The following is a 22,350-nucleotide window of genomic DNA, read 5'->3' on the forward strand; positions in this document are numbered from 1 at the left end:
AGTCTTTATTTCTTTCTGTTTTGAAAATCTGTAGTTATTGTGTTTAGAAGAGAGAAGAGGAGATTATTTTTATAAATATTCAGATTGTTGGAATTAATTTCAGTGGTGTTGGGAGTTGGGAATATGGAAATTTTTAAGGTTGATGCTTCTAGAGAAAGTAAAAGCTTCCTGCCTTGCATTTCAGTGACTTGAATAAGAAAAAAGTTTAGGTAAACCATTTAGCTCCTTGCTTATTAGGAGGAGGGAAATTAGCAATTTAGTGAGGGTAAAATGGTGGTAAAAATGGGCACTCATTCTTCAAATTTTACACAGAAATGTAGAAGTCATACAGTGGACAATTGCTTTTATTAAACCATAATTTTAGTCAGGTTACTAGAGACAACAACTTAATATGGCAGAGCAGAATGTCAGCAAAACCACGTATGAAAGAAGACAGTTTTTCTCATCATGTCAGAGTTATAGTCAGCAAAGAGCAGTTGTCATAAAATGTGACTTAATTCTTCCTCCCTGGGATGCCTGGGTGGCTCAGTGGTTGAGTGTCTGCCTTTGGCTCGGGGCATAATCCTGGGATCCCAGGGACCCTACTTCTCCTTTTCCCTGTGTCTCTGCCTCTCTCTTGGTGTCTCTTATGAATAAAAAGTCTTAAAAAATAATAATAATTCTTCTTCCCTTATTTTTTAGAGTTTCATCCTTCTTTATTCATCTACTTTGTTTTCATTTCACACTCTAATTATAGGAGCTGTAGTATGAAGATGCTTCCCATGTGGCCTTGAACTCAGTATATTCGGCTATTGTTCTATAACTCATTGTCAACCAGTTTATCAATACTATCGCCATTGGTTCCCTATGTTTTAATCTTTTCTCTCTCATTTCTCCTTATCAATTTTCTGGGAACATCTACAGTGTTTAACATAAAGGAAGAGACCACTAATTGTGAGATGTAGACATTGGCATCAGGGAAGACCTGTGGATGAAGAAGGCTTTTCTGTACTCCCCAAATCACTATGAATCTGCTGTTATAGATAGCTTTCTTTGTTGGGGTTTAGCAAATGATTTACTTATCAAGAGGAGCGAGACAGAATGAAATCAATCATGAGAAAGCTACCAAAGGCCATGGCAAGGGTTTTTCATATATTCAGAGTTATGGAATTTATGTTTAAGAGATGAAAGAGGAATGCTTTACTTTCTTCTGCAGTCTCATAAAATTACAGATTTAAGATTTGTTTGCCCAGCATTTTATGAGGAAATACAGTGAGGATTCAGTCTAAGACATCTATAGTTAAAAAGGATGAATTCTTAAAAGTGACTTTGAAATATGTGCTAGTTGTCTTTTAGAATAAAAAAATCCTTTGTTTTGTTTAAATAAATAAAAAACAGGTTTTAGTAGTGTAGAAAAAGTAATACATCATCAAAAATTACTTGCTTACAGGTTTGTTTTTGAGTAGCAAGTGCTCTAATTTTGAACATAGTGTTGATTCTATCCACAATGCTTAGGTCATACTGAAAAAGAAATTTAATCTTCCTTATAAAACTGTATATATGTAACATTAAGATGTTTTGAAAGCTTAATTGATAGACATAGCATTTCAAAATAGGAATAGATCTTACAAATCTCTCTCATAGAAATGAGAAAATTGAGAGCCTCCAAAGGTCAAATAGCTGCTTGATGCCACAGAACGGTTAAATGCTAACTCATGAAATATACTTTTACTTTTAAATAACATCTATTTTCTTCATAGGACTTAATCAACTTATATTTATTTACTTATATATACATTGTCTCTCTTAGCATAAAGTAAATGCTGTGAGGCCAGGGATTTTTTGGTGTGTTTCATTCAGTTATGTTCCAACATCTACAGCAGTACCTGGCTGTAGTAGGTGTTCAATACATATTTATTGAGTGATAAAAGTGTGATTAGGGAAGAGTATGAGCTGTAGAGCTTTTTCAGTTTGGTGTCAGCCATCTATGTTTGCTGGTTTGGTAAGAGAAGTTTTCATGCAATAGGTAGAACTTGATCTGTATGTTAAAGGCTGGTATTGCTTGGTAGTAAGGAGAGTGAACATGCTAGATAATAAGTGTTGCCATGAACTAGGAGGAAAGAGGGAGGAGGGTTGGAATAGGTGCAACAAGATGAAATAGGCCACCATTAGTGTTTCAAGATCACACATGCTTTTCTTAAATTGGACCTGGTGGAAAAGACAGCCTGACAGTATGGTCAGCACTACCTGCTTTTTTCACTGAAAGTGGTAAAAGTCCTTGACCTATTTGAATTTGACTTGAATAGGACAAAGGTAAAATACTCATTTGGTTGTCTAGTCAGACATCTGTCTTCAGGATTCAGAAATATGACAATCCCATCTTCACTACCATGGCTGCTATGATGTTTATTTTTTTCCTAACCTGCTTATTATCAAAATACTCATGAAAGGTGCCAGATTTCCCTATATAGTAAATGATGATGATAGCACTTTGCACTCTTGGGCACATAGAATTTTTTCAGGATACTTGCACATAATTATCTCATGAACAGATTCTACACTGCAGCAAATTGCAGGGTCTTATAAAATGATCTGAAATCAGTTGTGCTACCTGGGCAATGTCCACTGATCCTAGAGGGGGGAGGAAAATTGGGTCTAACGTGACTTTTTATTTTCCAGTTAAAACAACACATCAGTTAAAGGCCGATGGACAACCACACTGGTATTCATAGGTCCTATTTTGCATAAAATAGCATCAATCTATTTATTTATGAGTTTTAAATATATTGCATATAAATACTTCCTTGGTTTAAAAAGTATTGAATTAATCAGTGAAATGACAAGTCGGTTTTAGTCTTAAGAGTCATCTACCATTTGTTCTTATAAAGTCTATTGATAACTCTTACAATGAGTGTCTTGCTACTCTAGTTTATAAAATGTTATTCAGAGGTCTGAATCATATATCTCCCTGAACCCAATCCCCAGGAGGCAGATGACCGAATGGGAAAGTTTGGCATCTAGAAAGCAGTCATGGCCTACATGAACCTTGAAACTAATGAGACTATCATGATGAATCATAGTCCAGTGTATTTATTTTTTAACTAAATCCCTTACAAATAAGATATGTTCATTGAGCCTGGATTTAACATTCTATATATTAATATGTGTTTCCCACTTTAAGGTGCTGCTTATATTTAAAAGAACTTTCTAGTCATCGATCTCATTGGTGTTAAGACACATTAATACATGTCTTCATGCAACATGAGAGAAATGTGATCCTTTTTGAGAAATGTCCCAAATGCCCCATATAAATACACTGCTTTTATTATTTTTATAAAGTAAGTGAAGAAAGCCATACTTAATATGTAAATAGCTTTTTGTATGCCTTTCTATAAGAATGATGACTTGAATGCTAACAATGTAGAGTACACAAATAACATTGCTACTAGGGTTACCGGATAAAATACAGGGTGCCAAATAAAATTTGAATTTCAGATAAACAACAAGGAGTTTTTCAGTTTGTGCCCTACATACTGTAGTTTTTAGTATAAATATGTCCCAACTGCTGCATTATTTTAGCAATTCAAATTTAACTGAGCATCGTGGATTTTTATTGGCTAAAGCTGCCAATCCTAGTTGTAACTTCGGGGGCAGGCAGGCCCTAAAATTTGTGATTAAGGTGCTGCCAGTTTTCTTCAGCCAGAGTATATTCCACGGTTCTCGAATGTATCATCCAGTTCTCTTTTCTCTCTGTAAGAAGTTTGCATTTAGAGCAGTATTGGAACTGTTGAAATATCAAATCTGTTTAACTATCTACTTAATGGGAGCAGACTTCTATGAGCTGAGAACATTTCTATGGTACCAGAGTTCAGAACCTCTAAGGATAAGACTTTAAGAGACTGTTAACATGCAGAATGAGGGGCATCTGGGTGGCTCAGTGGTTGAGCATCTGCCATTGTCTCAGGTTGTGATCTTGGGGTCCTGGGATCAAGTCCTGCATCGGGCTTCCCCCAGGGAGCCTACTTCCCCCTCTGCCTGTGTTTCTGCCTCTCTCATGAATGAATGAATGAATGAATGAATGAATGAATAAATAAATAAATAAATAAAACCTAAAAAAAAAAACCATCCATAATGATATTACCCATTGACTATCCTCAACTTTGGATCTCCTAGGCATGAATTAATATATTCCAAATTGATCTAGTTTCTTCTCCCACACCTGCTCCCCCTGTATCTATGTTCATGATGCTGATACCCACCCCATCATCCAAGCCAGACTGGAAATGAGGGATCTTCCCTTCCCTTATTCTCTTTCTCACATCCAGTCAGTCCTGTAGAATTCCTTTTCTCCCTGTTTCCATGGCCATCCCACCGTAGAGATTATTTTTTGAGCTATTTCTCCAAAACATTTTACCCACCTCCAGGAATCATAAACATGTGCCAACATGCACAAGTGTGCATGCATGCAATTTATCCATCCTATTACTGCTAAACGTTCTATATTGAAACATTCTAAAATAGAGCATAATTTGCTTTTTCAGTCTCAACAAACTATAATTATTGGCCTCTACATTTAATTATGTCACTTCAGGTCACGTTTTTATCCTCATGAATTCATAGGGGCTTTTGCCTCCTTGAGTGAGCAAATAGTAGATCTTTTGTTCCCAGATAGTTTATATTCTTTTAAGATTTATATTTTTGTTTATTTTTACTTAGCAGTGATAAATTAGTTCTCTTTCTCCTTTTTCTTTAAGGCAATCTAGGGAGATGAAAGTTTGATAGCCAGAATCTGAGAACTAAATGTACTTTTTAAATAGACTCAGCATTAATACATTGTGGTGGGATGCAAAAAAGTCCCTTTTTATCCTTATCCAGTGAAGCAAATATTATTGGGTGAGTTATTTCAATAAAAGAAACTTATCTCTAAAAATTTAGCCTTAACTGTGTCCTAAATTCCTCAAGATTCTTTTATTAGTAATTTCTAACATTTGTTAGGCAAAATTGTCTTTTATGATCTCCCAAAGCCATTTCTGAGATGCGACATCAGTATATTGCCAATGAGATACTTTCTCAATAATAGCTTTTCAATTTCTCTAAAAAGTCTAATTTCTGCTCCAATTTCACATGCCCTTCAACAAATGAATCTGCCTCAGCTCTAGTATTTCTTTCTGCTCATTAGTGCCGTATATAAGCTTGTTCTTATGAACTCACAGCTGTCACATATTATAAGTTTATCTTTTGTGGCAGGTATTAGCATTTGGAAGGTTATCTGTGGGTCACTGGTGTGATAATGGTGAACACATCAGAAATTGGGGATAAATCTGAAGTGGTAGATGCTGTGGAAACATTGGATCTTGAGATCAGAAAGGTTCAGTGGGATGTAGAATAGCCAGCCCTGAGTCTCTCAGATCAAGAAAAAGTTCCCATGTGCACGTGTGCGCGCGCGCACACACACACACACCACACACACACACACATCTTTAAAAACCAAAGGATTTTTAAAAATGTTTTATTTATTTATGAGACACACACAGAGAGAGAGAGAGAGAGAGAGAGAGAGAGAGAGGCAGAGGGAGATGCAGGCTCCATGGCTCCATGCAGGGAGGCCGAAGTGGAACTCAATCCCGGGTCTCCAGGATCACGCCCTGGGCTGAAGGCGGCGCTAAACCGCTGAGCCACCCGGACTGCCCAAAAACCAAAGGATTTTTGAAGTGCAATTGGAAGAAGAGGTGGAAGTAGAAAAATAAAGACATGTTTTCCTCAGAAGATAATATTGGTGCAAAAATAGTCACAGGTCCCATCAGAAATTTGGAAGAAAACAGGCTCCAGAGTTTAAGAGGACTCCCTGGAACTGACTATCTCCCTGGTGCAGAAACTCTGACCTTTGTCTTGGCCCTTTTGCTGTGCCTTGGCCCCTTTGCTATACCTCAGAAATAGCCCTTGAAATTCAAGAGAGACATGAGGATGGTTCAGTTGATTAAGTGGTCAACTCTTGATTTCAGCTCAGGTCATGATCTCAGGGTTGTGAGATTAGGCCCAGATGGGGTGGAGCCTGATTTAGATTGTCTTCTCTCCCAAGAGGGAACCCTTTTACACTGCTGTCAGGAATGCAAGCTGGTACAGCCTCTTTGGAAAACAGTATGGAGGTTCCTCAAAAAGTTGAAAATAGAGCTATCCTACAACCCAGCAATTGTACTATTCGGGATTTACCCCAAAGATACAAATGTAGTGATCCAAAGGGACACCTGCACCCTAATGTTTATAGCAGCCATGTCCACAATATCCAAACTGTGGAAAGAGCCCAGATGACCATCACCAGATGAATGGATAAAGAAGACATATATAATGGAATACTACTCACCCATCAAAAATGAAATCTTGCCATTTGCAACAATGTGGATAGACCTAGAGGGTATTATGCTAAGCGAAATAAGTCAATCAGAGAAAGACAATTTTATGATCTCACTCATGTGGAATTTAAGAAACAAAATCAAAGGGGAAAGGAGGGAAAAATAAAGATGGAATCAGAAATGGAGACAAACCATAAGAGACTCTTAAAACTGAGGGTGCTAGAGGGGAAGAGGGTAGAAGGATGGAATAACTGGGTGGTGGACATTAAGGAGGGCATATGATGTAATGAGCATTAGATATTATATAAGATTGTTGAATCACTGAACTCTACCTCTGAAACTAATATACTATATGTTAATTAATTGAATTTAAATAATAAAAAAAGATTCTCTGCCTCTGTCCCCCCCCAAAGAACTTCAAGAAAGTGTGACAGTTTTTGACATTAGATGGATTCTCAGCTCTGATTGGTAAAATAGACAAATCGTTCAGTCCAGCACATTACCCTAAGAATCACTGGTTTGTGACAGAGCCATCACAGGATGAGGTACCTTATGTGTGTGCCTGAGGGGCATGTGGATGGTGATTACATCTGGGAGTTGTCCACATATAGTTTTAAAGGAAGCCTTGGGTATGAAAATAATTGTCCAAGGAGAGAGTGAAGAGTGAGAAGAAAAACATCATTTAACATGTGGATGAAGGAAAAAAGCACCATTATGTAGGAAATGAGAGGATGGAAGGGACTACCCCTTCTAATATTTCAACTGCCTCCCCCCATCCATTCCTGACTTCCTTTATTCTAACTGAAGTTTTCTATTTCCTATGGCATTTATCACTTATTAAAATACTATGTAATTTACTTTTTAATAGTTGTGTTGTGCTGTGGTTTATATCTTCCCTGAACCCTGTTTATTACTGGAAGATAAGCTCCACAAGGGAAAGGGCCTTTGTTGATATATTCTAAGCAAGTAGAACAGTGCCTGGTACTTTGGAGGTACTTTGTAACTATTGAATAAATGAAATAATGTCTCAACAGTAAGTTTCAGTAAACAGTGTCAAAAATTGCGGGGAAGTCACCTAAAATAAGTGAGGCAATTAGTAATCCACCAATGCTCTAAGGTGGAGCCCTGCCAATGGCAAGATAGGAATAGATGCTGGACTAGAGTTGGGTTGAATGATGGATGGTGGGTGAGGAAGTGGAGAGGGCCAACAGGAATTATTCTTTGAAAAGACTTTGCTTGTGAATGAAGAAAAAGATGGTATCTAAAGAAGGACTTGGGATCAAGGAAGGATTTTACATGATTTGTTGTTGTTTTTAAAGGATGAGACTCACAGGGCAATGGCAGAACATGAACTGTTCCCTGGAACTGGTGATGGGATCAGCTTTCTGTTAGGGGAAGGTCACTTTAGTGGTTGTGGAGAATGTGGCCTAGAGCAGGAGAAACTAGGGTTAAGGATCCAGTCAGCCCACTGCTTTCAGAGAGTATGGGAGTGTTGTTATCCCTGACCATGCCCTGGGTCTCTTCACTAGCTGTCATGGACCACCATTCCTTCCCCTCTGCCATGCTCTTCTATTTCAATCCCCTGGAATGCCTTCTGAGATTAGCAGTCTCCTCTTAGTTTCTTCTCTGAAACATTAACTCCTGGCTTTAGGTGAAGACTGCTTGTTCTCTGAAGGTCCTGTGATGGTGTTTGGAGGTGGGCCTTTGTGAAGTAATCAGGTTTAAATGAGATCAGAAAGATGGGGTGCTCATGATGGGATTGGTGCTCTTATAAGATCAATCACCTTCCAGTGCAATCCTCCCTCTACCTCATAGTCATGTGAGGCAGCAGGAAGGTGGCCAACTGCAGGCCAGGAAGAGGGCCCTGATGAGGGACAAAATTGGCTAGGACCTTGATCTTAGATTTCTCAGCTTTCTGAATTGTGCAAAACAAATTCCTGTTTATTCTTACTTACAAATTCCATCTGTGTTCTTTTGTTATGGCACCTGAAGCTGACTAATACACTATTTTATTTATCTTGCCACTCAAATTGTTCCACATTTGGTCATTGGGAGCTCTTTAGGTTGTCTTCTGTGTCCCTTTGACATAACCTCATCATTTTTTTTTTCCTTTTGAACACTTAACTTTCTGGTACTACATGGCACTACAAGATGCTCCATTTAGATATATCCTGCCTCCAGTCCTAGAATCAGGCATTTCTCCAAGGAGTCCTGATTCCTTTTGTTGGCAGAATAGCATTAAAAACCAAGATCTGGGGGCACCTGGGTGGCTCAACTGGCTAAGCATATAACTCTTGATTTTGGCTCAAGTCATGATTTCAGAATCATGAGAACAAGCCATGTGTTGCCTGGCTCTGCACTAGCATGGAGCCTGCTTAAGATTCTCTCTCTCCCTCCCTCTGCCTTTCCCTCTCAACACCTATGTGCTCTTTCTCTCTCAAGAAAGAAAATAAAGAAAAAGAAAGAAAGAAAGAAAGAAAGAAAGAAAGAAAGAAAGAAAGAAAAGAAAGAAAGGAAAGAAGAAAGAAAGAAGAAAGAAAGAAAGAAAGAAGAAAGGAAGGAAGAAAGAAAAAGGAAGGAGGAAGGAAGGAAGGAAGGAAGGAAGGAAGGAAAAAATAGAAAGAAAGAAGGAATGAACTAACCAACCAAGATCTGGTGTTAAGAGTGCTCATTGCTAATGGGATGTTGTTATTTCTAGGCCTTTCAGCTAGATATATGCGTATACTAACCTGTGTACCTACATGTATCTATAACGATTTCTATATGCAACCATAGGTATCAATTATAAGCTAAACATGAGTGTTGTCTAGACCCAACTCTATTTCAATACCCTGTGATACAGTATACTTAACCTACTTCTTTCCTTGCTTATCTATAGAATCCCTCTCCAACAGTGAGAAGTCTGGTTTTTGCCATCTGCTAATTCCAGGATGCATAAATAGCAGTATCAGAATTGTTACTCTTTACCCCATAGGAAACAACTTTATTGACTAGAGGATAATCCTAATGTATAGTACCTTTTGCCTGCCATCTTACTGTTTCCAAAATATGGAACGCTTCACAAATTCACATGTCATCTTTGTGTACATGTCAGGCTAATCTTCACTGTATCATTCTAATTTTAGTACATGTGCTGACAAAGTGAGTCCAATAATCAAACTTTTAACAAACGTGATACAACTAGTGCAGGAAAGAAGAATATACTTACCGTCCACACAAAACCTTTTAATACCTGTCATCTAATTTCATTTACTTTGGTCTGTTTCTTTCTCTTTCTTTCTTTCTTTCTTTCTTTCTTTCTTTCTTTCTTTCTTTTTTTCTTTCTTTCTTTCTTTTTTTTATTTTTTAAAGATTTCTTATCTATTTATTCATGAGAGACAGAGAGAGGCAGAGACACAGGCAGAGGGAGAAGCAGGCTCCATGCAGGGAGCCCGACGTGGGACTCGATCCCGGGTCTCCAGGATCACGCCCTGGGCTGAAGGCGGTGCTAAACTGCTGAGCCACCAGGGCTGCCCTACTTTGGTCTGTTTAAAGGAAAAAAGTCCCCCCTCCAAACTTATATAAATCATCATATTATTGAAATACTTAAGAGTTATCAAAATATTCATATTTTAAAATGTTTTGAAAGACATTGAGGTCCACTGTTTTTCTTGTTTACCTCACTTAGTAAATAAGAATCCTTGGAAATTAGAAACTTAATTGTTTATATATCAGGGAAGGGCTAGTGGCACAATTTTAAAATCTAAACAAAAACTTTATCTTTTTAAAATTAGATTAAGCATTCTTCCAACCTCATCTTTCTTCTACCTTATTTTCACTATTTGAGAATTTATGACTTTTTAAAACAGAGGTCATGGTTAGCATCCAGCCGCATCCCAAAAGCTGCCGATTATGGGTTATGTTTATTAAAATATTTATAATAGGGATCCCTGGGTGGCGCAGCGGTTTGGCGCCTGCCTTTGGCCCAGGGCGCGATCCTGGAGACCCGGGATCGAATCCCACATCGGGCTCCCGGTGCATGGAGCCTGCTTCTCCCTCTGCCCGTGTCTCTGCCTCTCTCTCTTTCTCTGTGACTATCATAAAATAAAATTAAAAAAATGTAAAATATTTATAATAAAATACACATTGTTCCTTGCCATCCACCTAACTCTTTACTACCCCTGGCTTTGCTTAAAGTTTTTTTCCAGCTATGTTGAGGTACTAATAACAATTAAAAATTGTATATATTTAAGGTGTACAATGTGATGTTTCAGGGTACTTACATATTGTGAAATAATTACCACAATCAAGCTAATTAACATATCCATCACCTCATATAATTACCTCTTACTGTTTGTGATGAGAATGCTTGTGATCTACTTTAAGCAAATTTCAAGTATATAATACATTAATATTAACTATAGTCACCATGTTATATATTATATTAGCAATAATAAAAATACTTTTTTATTGATGTATAATTGACAATGGCTGTAATTTTTGCACACTTAATTATAAATATTTAAATCTTTGCCAGAAGAGACCCTATTGTTGTTTAGTATCACTTAAGTTTTGTTTTATCACTAAAAGATTTTAGATGACTGGATCACATAGGGATAGCCATTTTTAAATTTTTTTTTTTTTATTTATTTACGATAGTCATACAGAGAGAGAGAGAGAGAGGCAGAGACACAGGCAGAGGGAGAAGCAGGCTCCATGCACCGGGAGCCTGACGTGGGATTCGATCCCGGGTCTCCAGGATCGCGCCCTGGGCCAAAGGCAGGCGCCAAACCGCTGCGCCACCCAGGGATCCCGGGATAGCCATTTTTAAAATACAGAATAATGTTTTTGTTTGGAAAAGAAATTCATTTTAAATTGTATGTGTATGCATTTAACTCCTGTCATTGCTAGCTATAAATCTCTGTATTTTTCTAAATGTGGTTGGGCTCACTTTAAGTGGAGAAATTGGAAAGGACAACAAATTATTTTGCAATGGTTTTCTAAATAATAACCACCAAAAAAACTTATACAATATTTGTAAATTGTGATTGAATTAGTGACTTTAGCCATATTTCCCTTTTGAAGGTGAAAAAAGCATGAATAGGATTTCTCATAGACTATGCATTAGTTTTCTCAGTTTTCTAAGCCTGCCATAACCAAAATACCTCATTTTTGGGTGGCTTAAATTTATTTTCTCACAGTTCTGAAGTCTGGAAGTCCAAGATCAAAGCGTTGGCCACTTTAGTTTCCTTTGAGGCCTGTCTCCTTTGGCTTACAGATGCCAGGATTCATTCCACCCTTTTGTTGCTGCTTCACAGAGTTGTTCTTCTGTCCATGCATGTTCGTGATGTCTCTTCCTCTTCTTATAAGGACACCAGTTGGGTTAGGGTCTATCCTAGGGGCATCATCTTAACTTAGTCATCTCATTCAGAACTTACTTTAAAATATGGTCACAGTCTGAAGTAGTAGGATTGGGACTTCATATGAATTATGGGCAGAACATTTTGTTGTGGCTTCTAGAAATCACAAGTGTCCTGTGCTCTGTTTGTAATTGCTTTTGGTTGTAATTATGAAATTCTTACCTTAGAGGATATTTGAAGTTTATCTCAGAAGCAAAGTAATAACTGGCAACTCTGTTGTTTATCTTTAATTTGCCTTTCTTACTCTTTTTCAGAGAAGCAATTCTTGGGCTTTTTTTAGGAGTTCATGTACAGCTTTGAGAATAACTTTGACAAACTGCCTCAAAACTTAGTGGCTTAATTCAATAAACCTTTTTTTTTTTTTAAATCAATACACTATGTGTTGGCAAATTGAGCCGGTCCCAGTGAGGATTACTGATCAGAATACTGGCTGGGCTCAGTATGCATTGTGGTCACCTGGTTTCCAAAGGCTTCACTCACAGATCTGATGGTTGACTATCTCTACGTAATAGCGCTGGAGGTAATTGGGCCAGATTTTGTCATCATCCAGCAGGCAGACCTGGGTTCAGTCATCTGGTTGTGTTCATAGAATTTTCAAGAGCAGGAAGGAAGAGAAAGCCCCAAAGACTATGCTTTCTAAATATCTCTTTGTGTCACTTTTGCTGGCATCCTCTTGGCCAGAGCAAGTCAGATCAAGTCCAGATTCAAGGGGTAGAGAAATAGACTCCATCCCTTGATGTGAGCTGCAAAGCCACAGTGCAAAGGGTAATGCCTATGGGAATAAGAGGAGTTTTTGGTCTCCAGTGAGAAGAAGGAGGGGATGAAATGATGAGAACAACAATCAACTGAGTAAACTCTTGCCTTACAGGTGTTTTGCCTTAGGTTGAGTAATTATTTTCTGAGAAGAAGTTAAAGCTCTCTTCCAAAGACATATAGATACTGGCTGTTGAGAGTGAAAGTATACCAGGAACAGGAAATGGAAGAATGGTCTGAGGGGAAATGGGTAGAACATTCATAGCATCTTCTTCATGAGCTTTTGGAAATATGAAACAAATCCTCTGAGTTCTCCATAGATTATACTTGAGAAACTTGCCCATGGGGAACAAAGGACATTTTTTTTTTTTCTGTTGAGGGTATTACATCTTGTTAAGGCATTTTTTAAATGTGAACAGTTGACCAGGTAACAACAGGAGAAGTTCTATGCAGTTAGAACCAGCAGAGTTCATTCATTTCCATATTATTGAACTCAAAAATACCAAATATGAAAATGCTGAGAGACCTAGAAATCATACTTTCCTCTGCAAGCACATAATGTAAACCCAAAACGAGGAATTAAATTCTTCATAATCTCACAAAATAGAACTCCTTGATTATTCTTAATAGTCAACATTGATTTATATTGTTCTAGTATCAATTTATGAGTTTCTTTATACCCTAATCCACCATCAAAGTTAACTCTTAATCTCTACTTTTTTTATGTAGAGGGATGAGCATAGTCTTAAATGCATATCATAGTACTGTGTTGCTAACTACATAATTTAGGATGTGTGGGTATTAAGTACTTTCAACTCTTTGAGGAGTTTCATTCTGCAAATATGATAGAGGGACTTCTATTACTCCAAAATATCCAGGGGAAGTGCGCTTCCCTCCACATTAAAAAAATGTCAAACTCATAAACTCTCACAGCTTAACTTTTTTAAAGACTGACAGCATCTATGTCCAGATTTGAAGTGCAATTTCAGAAGATATGAACATGATGGATATCGTCATTTTCTGCAACATATTTAAATATGATCTTTTTCCTACTTTATAGCCTAGAGTTGAGTGGCAAAGGGAGGGGGCTTTATCAGTCAGTTTCCCATAATAATGCTGCATAATAAATCACAAAACTTTCAGTGGAGTTCAACAATAAGCATTTATTGTCAGACTCACAGGTCTGTGTTTTCTGGGCAAGTTCTCCTTCAGGCTGTAGGTTTATGCAATGTTTGGGTTAGAGCTGCTCCATGTATCTTATGCTGGACCTAGGCTGGCGGGACAGCAGCCACTGCGATGTGTTCTTTTTTTGGTAATGGACAGCATCTCCTAGAAGGACAAATGAAAGCACTCAGTATTTGTTAAGACAAATGCTCTGGTCTGATTCACTGTTATTTCCATTTCACATTGGCCAAAGCAACACAAAACAAAATCAAGTCAGGGGTGGGTAACAAATACTGCCCCCCCAAGAGACCATTGTAAGAATGAGTTCTGCAAAATCTCCAGAACAGTAGAGAACTGAGGCCAACAGTTCCATCTACCGTAGACAGGTGATTGTCTCTGGAAATAAAAACTTTCTTGGATACTTAATAGGCAATATTTATATGGCTCATTGATGCTTAGTGCTTAAAATGGAATTGTTTGTGCTTCTGAGTCTGGGAGAATTCAAAGATACTTTTTAATATGTTTATCTGAATTAGTGATAAAGAGTTTCAATTCTTTTTTTCTCATATCTCCAACTATTGCTTGAAAATTGGACTCTTTTTCTGTGCTGATTTATTCTCCCTTTTTCAGTATCTATTAACATCCTTATTTTAATTCAGCCCTGAGGTACTGAAGAGTGAACCGTACGGGGAGAAAGCGGATGTCTGGGCAGCAGGCTGCATTCTTTATCAGATGGCAACTCTGAATCCTCCCTTCTACAGCACCAACATGCTCTCCCTGGCTACAAAAGTAAGCAGTGTTGGGAGACAAAGGGTCCTGTGTTGCTAAAAATGCCATTCTTTTTCTTCCTAAAAAGAACATTTGTGATTTTTATAAAATTACCAATTAAAAGCAGGCACATTGTTTTATGGGCCACATGATCTAGTTCATTTTTTCCCCCTTTCTTCTAAATATACGTCATGTGCTATGGCACATTTCCCCCTATAATTGTCTTCATTTATCATAGAAAATTATACAAATAAATATATCAAATTACTTTTGGTCTTTTATTTTTAATTGTGGTTTGGACTGCCTACAATCGGCACATTAAATTATCCTACGCATCATTTATTATGAATCTGAGGCTAACTTTAACTCAGCTTGAAGCATACAATCTGTGCTCAAGAATTGTTTAATTGATGTTAATTTTTTATTTGTTGGGATGTTTTTGTTTCTGATTAAAATTTGTGCGTGGCTATAATGCTTATTGAGTAGCTCTCATATTATGGCCAAGTATTGTACGTATTAATGGCCTCCTTATGTCCATCACACTAATCTGTCTATTTTGCAGATAGTGGAGGCAGTATATGAACCAGTGCCAGAAGGCATCTACTCTGAGAAAGTGACAGATACCATCAGCAGGTAATTATTCTCACAATTTCAAACCTATGGGGATGATCAAGAAATATCTCACATCTCTACATATTTACCATGTAAATATTCATGAAGAGGAAGGGCTCCCAAATAATCCAAACCTAGAAAAATATTTGTGCATCATCAGTAATGATGACCATCTGGAAGCCACTGAAGTGTCCAAGAGAAAGTAGTATATGTACTTGAAATATTATGCAGCCATTAGAATGATTATTCAGAAGGCTTTGTAACAACCTGTAAAACAAATATGATATGAAGCTAAGTAAAGCAAATAGGATGTAAAGCTGTTTGTAACTCTGATAAAAACTGTAAATATATGCATGGATGTGGGAAAAGTCTAGTCAAGGACATGGGAAACTGAGAAAGGCCATGTTAAATTGCAAGTACTTTTTCATTTTTATTTTTAAATTGGTAATGTTATGTGGTATAATAATTTTTCAAAGGAAGTCAGAAAGAAGTGCTCCAGCCACTAATATAGTAGTAGTTTAAGGAAAATCATTTCCTGTGCATTTGCAAAGTTCTGACCTCACAGGGATTGTCCCAGCTCTCTACCAGGACATGACAGACCTTTGTCCTTGCTTTTCCTTTTCTGGACTTGTCTTTTCTTTGATACGTGCATGGCACAGCCCCCTCCCCCCACTTCCCTTGTGTCTCTGCTGTTATTTCCCATCACTGGGGAGCCTGCTCCTGATGCCCCCACAACCGATCCACATTCTGCCTCCTTTTCTGGCTTTATAAAGCTTGCAGCACCCATGTGCTGACATGTTAGACATGTTTGTATGTGTGTGTGTGTGTGTGTGTGTGTGTGTGCGCGCGCATATTTGTTTATTTATTGCCTGTGTCGTCCCCACCAGAAGGAAAAATTTACAAGAGCAGGAGTTTTTCTGGTCTGTTTCATAGCTCTTCAGTGGCCAGAACAGTGTCTGGGACAAAATTGGCTCTTAACAAATATTGGTTGTGTGAATAAATGACTTGTTTTCTGACTCATTGTTATTTCTATACCAATGTATGCTCCTAAGTTGGCTCAAGATTACTTCCCTGCCCCATTGAGCTGAATCAAATCCTCATTATTATTACAGAAATCCCAGAATCACCCCAGATAGAATATTTATCCATTCTTGTGCCCGATTCCCTTTAAACTTGGCTTTGTATCTATCCTGGCACTTAGCATTACCTCTGATGAAACGCAAGAGATGTATTCCCTTCAGTTTCTCCTCCCATCCCACCATTTTGCATTAATTTCTCCTCACAGTTAGTAGGGTTATATCTTGAATCTTTCCTTGTTGAGCACAATGCTGTCCTACAGTTCTAAAGGGCCCAGGCCCAGCCGGGGCTGAGTTTCACTAATTGTAGACTCTGAACAAACATTTAACCATTCTTTCTGTATCTCTGTTCCCTCATTCAGTAAGAAGGGGACTGTAATATACTAACCTCATCAGGCTGGTATGATAATTATACAAAGTAACTATGAAAATCACTTAGCATAGAGCTTGGTGAATGGCAAATCTTAAGCAATATGGGCAATTATCATTGTTAATATTATAGGAAATGAGCTGAAGCCCTTTTCTGAGTAATCTGAATTCTGCATATATTAGGTTGTGCCCTGTTGCTAATGAATCCAGACAAATGTATTTAAATTGCTCATCTCTACAATTTGATCCTGTTCTCTGCTATTTGTTTTCTAGAAAGTGCCTTAAAAATTCAAGAAGTCTCCAGAGATGTCAAGACAAAAATATCAGATTTACTCATTTAATTTCTCCTTTTCGTAGGTATTTGAGTGCCACAAAAAGCAGGGGAGAGGTGGTACAGAGGAAATGTACAGACACATTATTCTCATTTTGTGACACTGGGCAAACAGGACCATAATTTGCTTCTGACAGGCTCCTTGGATATTGGTATCCATGTGTCTTGGGGCTAACAATTAGTGGAGGAGTCAGGTACCAACACTATATGGAAACGTTAGAACATCAATAGGTTCTAGAATAAGCTGGATTTTAATCCTTACTCTTCCACCCATGCCCTTTTCTCATCTGTGATATACAACTAGCAATAGTAACTACTCATGGGCTTGTTCTGAAGATTAAATAAGATGATGCTTGCAGTGCTTTTAGCACAGTACCTAGCACTGGTGAACCCTCAATAAAATTCGATATTGTTATTAATAATAGCACTACTATTTTTAGAATTAAGTATATACAGATGCAATGAAACCCCGGGACACCTGCACCCCGATGTTTATAGCAGCAATGTCCACAATAGCCAAACTGTGGAAGGAGCCTCGGTGTCCATCGAAAGATGAATGGATAAAGAAGATGTGTCTATGTATACAATGGAATATTACTCAGCCATTAGAAATGACAAATACCCATTTGGTTCGATGTGGATGGAACTGGAGCCTCGGTGTCCATCGAAAGATGAATGGATAAAGAAGATGTGTCTATGTATACAATGGAATATTACTCAGCCATTAGAAATGACAAATACCCATTTGGTTCGATGTGGATGGAACTGGAGGGTATTATGCTAAGTGAAATAAGTCAATCAGAGGACAAACATTATATGGTCTCATTCATTTGGGGAATTTAAAAAATAGTGAAAGGGAATAAAGGGGAAAGGAGAAAAAATGAGTGGGAAATATTAGAAAGGGAGACAGAACATGAGAGACTCCTAACTCTGGAAACAAACTAGGGGTGGTGGAAGGGGAGGTGGGCAGGGGGTGGGGGTGACTGGGTGACGGGCACCGAGGGGGACACTTGATGGGATGAGCACTGGGTGTTATTCTATATGTTGGAAAATTGAACACTAATAAAAAATATATTTATTAAAAAAGAATTAAGTATATAAAACAAATTATGATAAATTTTATGCAGAATGGTAAAGGGAGCAATGAGAGATTCCAGAAGGATTTGGTCTACTCTAGGCACTTTTAGAAGTTTCTATGAAGAAAGAACATGTTATCTGAGACCTGAACAATCACTAATTCTCAAATAGTATACAGAATGGATTTCTATTTCATAGAGGAATGGAAAGAAATTGGAGATGTAGTGTGTTAAGTCAGGAAGAGAATAGCCAAAGGCCTGGGGAAGCTAAGAGGGGCCAGATTGACTAGGTTTGATAGGCCACATTGAGGGTTTTGAATCTTTGTCTCCAGCACTGAGGAGAAAACTTAAGGTTATTTATAGGTGAGATATAGTGAAAATTTCTTCTGTAGCAAAGATCATGCTGGCTGCCCTGTGGGGAATAAATAGCAGGGAGTGGGGGGAGGGGGGAACCAGATCCAGCTCTCTACTAGGACATGATGGTGACTGACTGGAGTGGTCATGGTGTTGATGGAGGGAAGTGGTGTTGTTTTCATAGTGGCTGGGAAGTTGAGTCAACAAGTTTGGGAGTACAAGCATGAAAATGAAATGATACTGAAACTATGAAAACAACTGGGTTTATTCTATGGAACTTCAGAAAGTGGAGCCAAGACCATGGAGTGGAGTTCTGAGAAGGCCCAGGTCAGTTTGCCATTAGAAGTGTGTGTCAGGGGGATCCCTGGGTGGCTCAGTGGTTTAGCACCTGCCTTTGGCCCAGGGTGTGATCCTGGAGTCCCGGGATCGAGTCCTGCGTTGGGCTCCCTGCATGGAGCCTGCTTCTCCCTCCTCTTGTGTCTCTGCCTCTCTCTCTCTCTCTCTCTCTCTCTCTCTCTGTCTATCATAAATAAATAAATTAATCTTAAAAAAAAAAGAAGTGCGTGTCAGAATTAAGAGATATCCACAGTGAGGCAGGCTACTGTGTGGGTAGTGAGTTTCCTGTCACCAGAATGTTTAAGAGGATGAATGATCACTATTAGGGGACTCTGGATTATTTGTAAGGGTACTTTTTAAAAAGATTTTATTTATTTGAGAGAGCCCAAAAGAGCAATCATGAATGGGGTTGCGGAGGGGCGGAGGGGGAGAGGCAAACAGGTTTCCCTGTTGAGCAGGGAGCCAGATGTGGGGCTCCATCCCAGAACCCTGAGATCATGACCTGAGCCAAAGACAGATGCTTAATGGATTGAGCCATCTAGGCGCCCCTGTAAGGATACTTTTAATTCAAAATACTAAGATGCCATAATAAGTAAGAACTGATAATTTAATTTTCATTTTATAATGATTATACATTAAGATGACTGTGCATTCTGTAGCAGATGTGGCTTTCACTTAAAGTTATTCAGGATTCATTATCTGGGTTCACATCCCAGAGTTTTACCTTTAGAAAATTTGACACGAAACCAAATTCAGTCATGAATTTTATGCAATTACATATTTAATTTGCTTTGGATTTTTAATCTTTAAAAATGAAGTTCCAAAGAATAAGGAAGCAAATTCAATTTTCTATTTTCTTAGTTTCCTGTTTTGTTTTGTTTTTTTGTTTTTTTTGTTTTTTTCAGAAAATCGATGTGAGGAATACATAAAGGCAAAAGTGATCTTAATGATAATTTATGACTCAGCAAATCATCAGGCTCAGAACTGATCGTGAATAACCTGATAGAGCCTTTGAAAAACAAGACAACTGTTGATGCACAAATTCACTAGACTCATTCTTAATTTCACACTTGGTGTTTCCAATTACATGTTCTTGCTTTTTCCATCTTCTCATTTTCTCCTTCTACATCCTGTCTTGGGGGTAGAGCTCTTGCAATTGTGTCTCATGTGCAGTATCTTTCTTTTTTTCCTGTTTGTTCATGTAGTGTACAAGCACATTTTATCACTGGAACTTTTCTTTCCTAGCAGACTTTTACACTGGGAGAGTAACTTAGCAACTCTGAAGAGTTTGGAGCAGAAAATAAATCCATTTTGTTGCTCTGCCCAGTACCAGAGTTACTATTTTTACCTTCCTGTACACTGTTCAGAGATTATTGTCTGTTTACTTTTTAAAAAAGAACATTTCCTTTTATGCACAAAATCTTCTAATTGCCTTACATTTCTCTATCTGAGCCTGGTTGCAGAAGCTGTCTGGTGCTTTGTTTCAGAGGCGGTCATGATGACTAGCACGGTTAATGCTTTCAGCTAGTTCTAAGGATCTTTACATTTTTCACCCTACCTTCAACTCTTTGGTTTTCTCTTTTTAAAAAATTTTCCCCAAAGTAAATTTGACATGTTACATTTTATGAATTTATGGTATACAGTGTATCACTTTGATATACATATATATTTTAAAATGATTGCCATTGAAGCAATTATTTATCACATAATTATATTATAATATCATTGACATATATTCATTATTCAGTGCAGATCTCTATGGCTTATTTATGACTTATTACAAGTTTGTACCCTTAGACACCATCATTCTTATCCTCCGCATTCCTCATGTCCTGGTAATTACCATTATTTTCTATTTTTTTATAGGTTTGATTTTTCTAGATTCCATATAAGTGGTATCATACAATACTTGTCTTTCTCTGACTTATGTTACCTAGCATAATGTGCTCAAGTTCCATCTATGTTATCAAAAGTGGGAGTATATCTTCCTTTCTCATGGCTGGATAGTATCCCATTATATATATGTACCACTTCTTTTTTATTCATTCATATGATGATGGGCATTTGGGTTTCTGTATCTTGACTATTGTGAATAATGCTGTGATAACATGGAAGTACAGGTAATCTCATTGAAATTCTGTTTGCTTTGGAGTATATTCCCAGAAGTAGAATTGCTGGGCTTATGGTAGATCTATTTTTTAATTTTTTTAAAAGATTTTATTTATTTATTCATGAGAGAGAGAGAGAGAGAGGCAGAGACACAGGCAGAGGGAGAACCAGGCTCCATGCAGGTAGCCCCATGTGGGACTGGATCCCAGGTCTCCAGGATCATGCCCTGGGCTGAAGGTGGCAATAAACCACTGAGCCACCTGGGCTGCCCCTATTTTTTAATTTTTTAAAGGAATCTCCATATTGTTTCTTATAGTGGTTGGACCAATTTGCATTCTCACCAACAATGTGTAAGTGTTCCTTTTTCACCAAATCCTTATGAATAATACTTGTTATGTCGTTTCCTTTTGATGATAGCTATCCTAACAGGTGCAAGGTGATAGTTCATTGTGGTTTTTATTTGTATCTTCTTTTTTTTTTAAATCTTATTTACTTTAGAGAGAGAGAGAGAGAGAGCAAAAGAGTGCACTAGAGGGACAGGGAGGGAGAATCTGAAGCAGGCTCCACGCAGAGTGCAGAGCCCAACACAGGGCTTGATCTCACGACCCTGAGATCATGACCTGAGCCAAAACCAAGAGCCAGCTACTTCACCAATAGCAACCCAGGTGCCCTTGTTTGCATTTTCTTGATGATAAGTGATGTTGAGCATCTTTTATGTCCCTATTGGCCATTTTGACGTCCTCTTTGGAAAAATATCTATTTAGGGGGAACCTCGGGTGGCTCAGCAGTTTAGTGCCGCCTTCAGCCCAGGGCGTGATCCTGGAGACCCAGGATCGAGTCCCACATTGGGCTCCCTGCACGGAGCCTGCTTCTCCCTCTGCCTGTGTCTCTGCCTCTTTCTCTCTGTGTGTCTCTCATGAATAAATAAATAAAATCTTTAAAAAAATCTATTTAGTTCAGCCCATTTTTAATCAGATTATTTGAGTGTTGTGTTTAGTTCTTTATATACTTTAGATATTAATCCCTGTCTGATCTGTGATTTGTAAAATTTTTCTCTGCTCTCTAACCTGCTGCTTCATTTTGTGAACTGAGTAGCAAAGAGCTGTGCAGAAACTTTTGCATTTGATGTAGTCCCATTTGTTGTTTCTTGCTTTTGTTGTTTGTGCTTTTGACATCACATTAAAAAAATCATTGTGAAGGCCAATATCAAGGAGCTTCTTCCTTTCCTTTCTTCTAAGAGTTTTATGCTATCAGATATTATGTTTAAGTCTCTGATGATTTTGAATTATTTTTGTGGGTGATATGAGAGAGGGGTCAGTTTCTCTATTCTGCATATATTTCTTCAATTTTCCCAGCATCATATGTTGAAGAGACTGTCTTTCCCCAGTGGGTGTTCTTGGCTCCGTTGTCAAATATTCATTGACTGTGTATGCTGGGATTTAGTTTTTTGTTTTGTTTTGTTTTGTTTTGTTTTTTTGTTTTTGGGTTTAGTTTTAAGCTCTCTATATTCTTTCATTGGTCTATGGATCTATTTTTGTGCCAGTACCATAGTTTTTATTAGTATGGTTTTGTGGTATAATTTAAAATCAGGAAGTATGATCCCTCCAGCTTTATTCTTTTTTTCTCAGGATTGCTTTGGCTATTTAGGGCCTTTCGTGGTTCCACATACATTTA

General features: G+C 37.9%; 1 protein-coding gene and 1 non-coding gene across 2 annotated transcripts in view; one reads left to right on the top strand and one right to left on the bottom strand.

Moving 5' to 3' along the window:
- Positions 1–22,350, top strand: part of NEK10 (NIMA related kinase 10) — a 221,021-nt gene that overhangs the window by 120,147 nt on the left and 78,524 nt on the right. Inside the window, exons 24-25 of the mRNA XM_055321516.1 lie at positions 14,305–14,434; positions 14,976–15,046. Of these exons, the coding sequence (XP_055177491.1) occupies positions 14,305–14,434; positions 14,976–15,046 (201 nt within the window). The remainder of the gene's footprint in view (positions 1–14,304; positions 14,435–14,975; positions 15,047–22,350) is intronic.
- LOC129507438 (U6 spliceosomal RNA) lies at positions 9,372–9,478 on the bottom strand. Its single transcript, XR_008664006.1, has one exon. It is a non-coding gene; the product is annotated as a U6 spliceosomal RNA (small nuclear RNA).

The sequence above is a fragment of the Nyctereutes procyonoides genome, unplaced genomic scaffold (genome assembly GCF_905146905.1).
Source record: "Nyctereutes procyonoides isolate TBG_1078 unplaced genomic scaffold, NYPRO_anot_genome, whole genome shotgun sequence".
Taxonomy (NCBI): domain Eukaryota; kingdom Metazoa; phylum Chordata; class Mammalia; order Carnivora; family Canidae; genus Nyctereutes; species Nyctereutes procyonoides.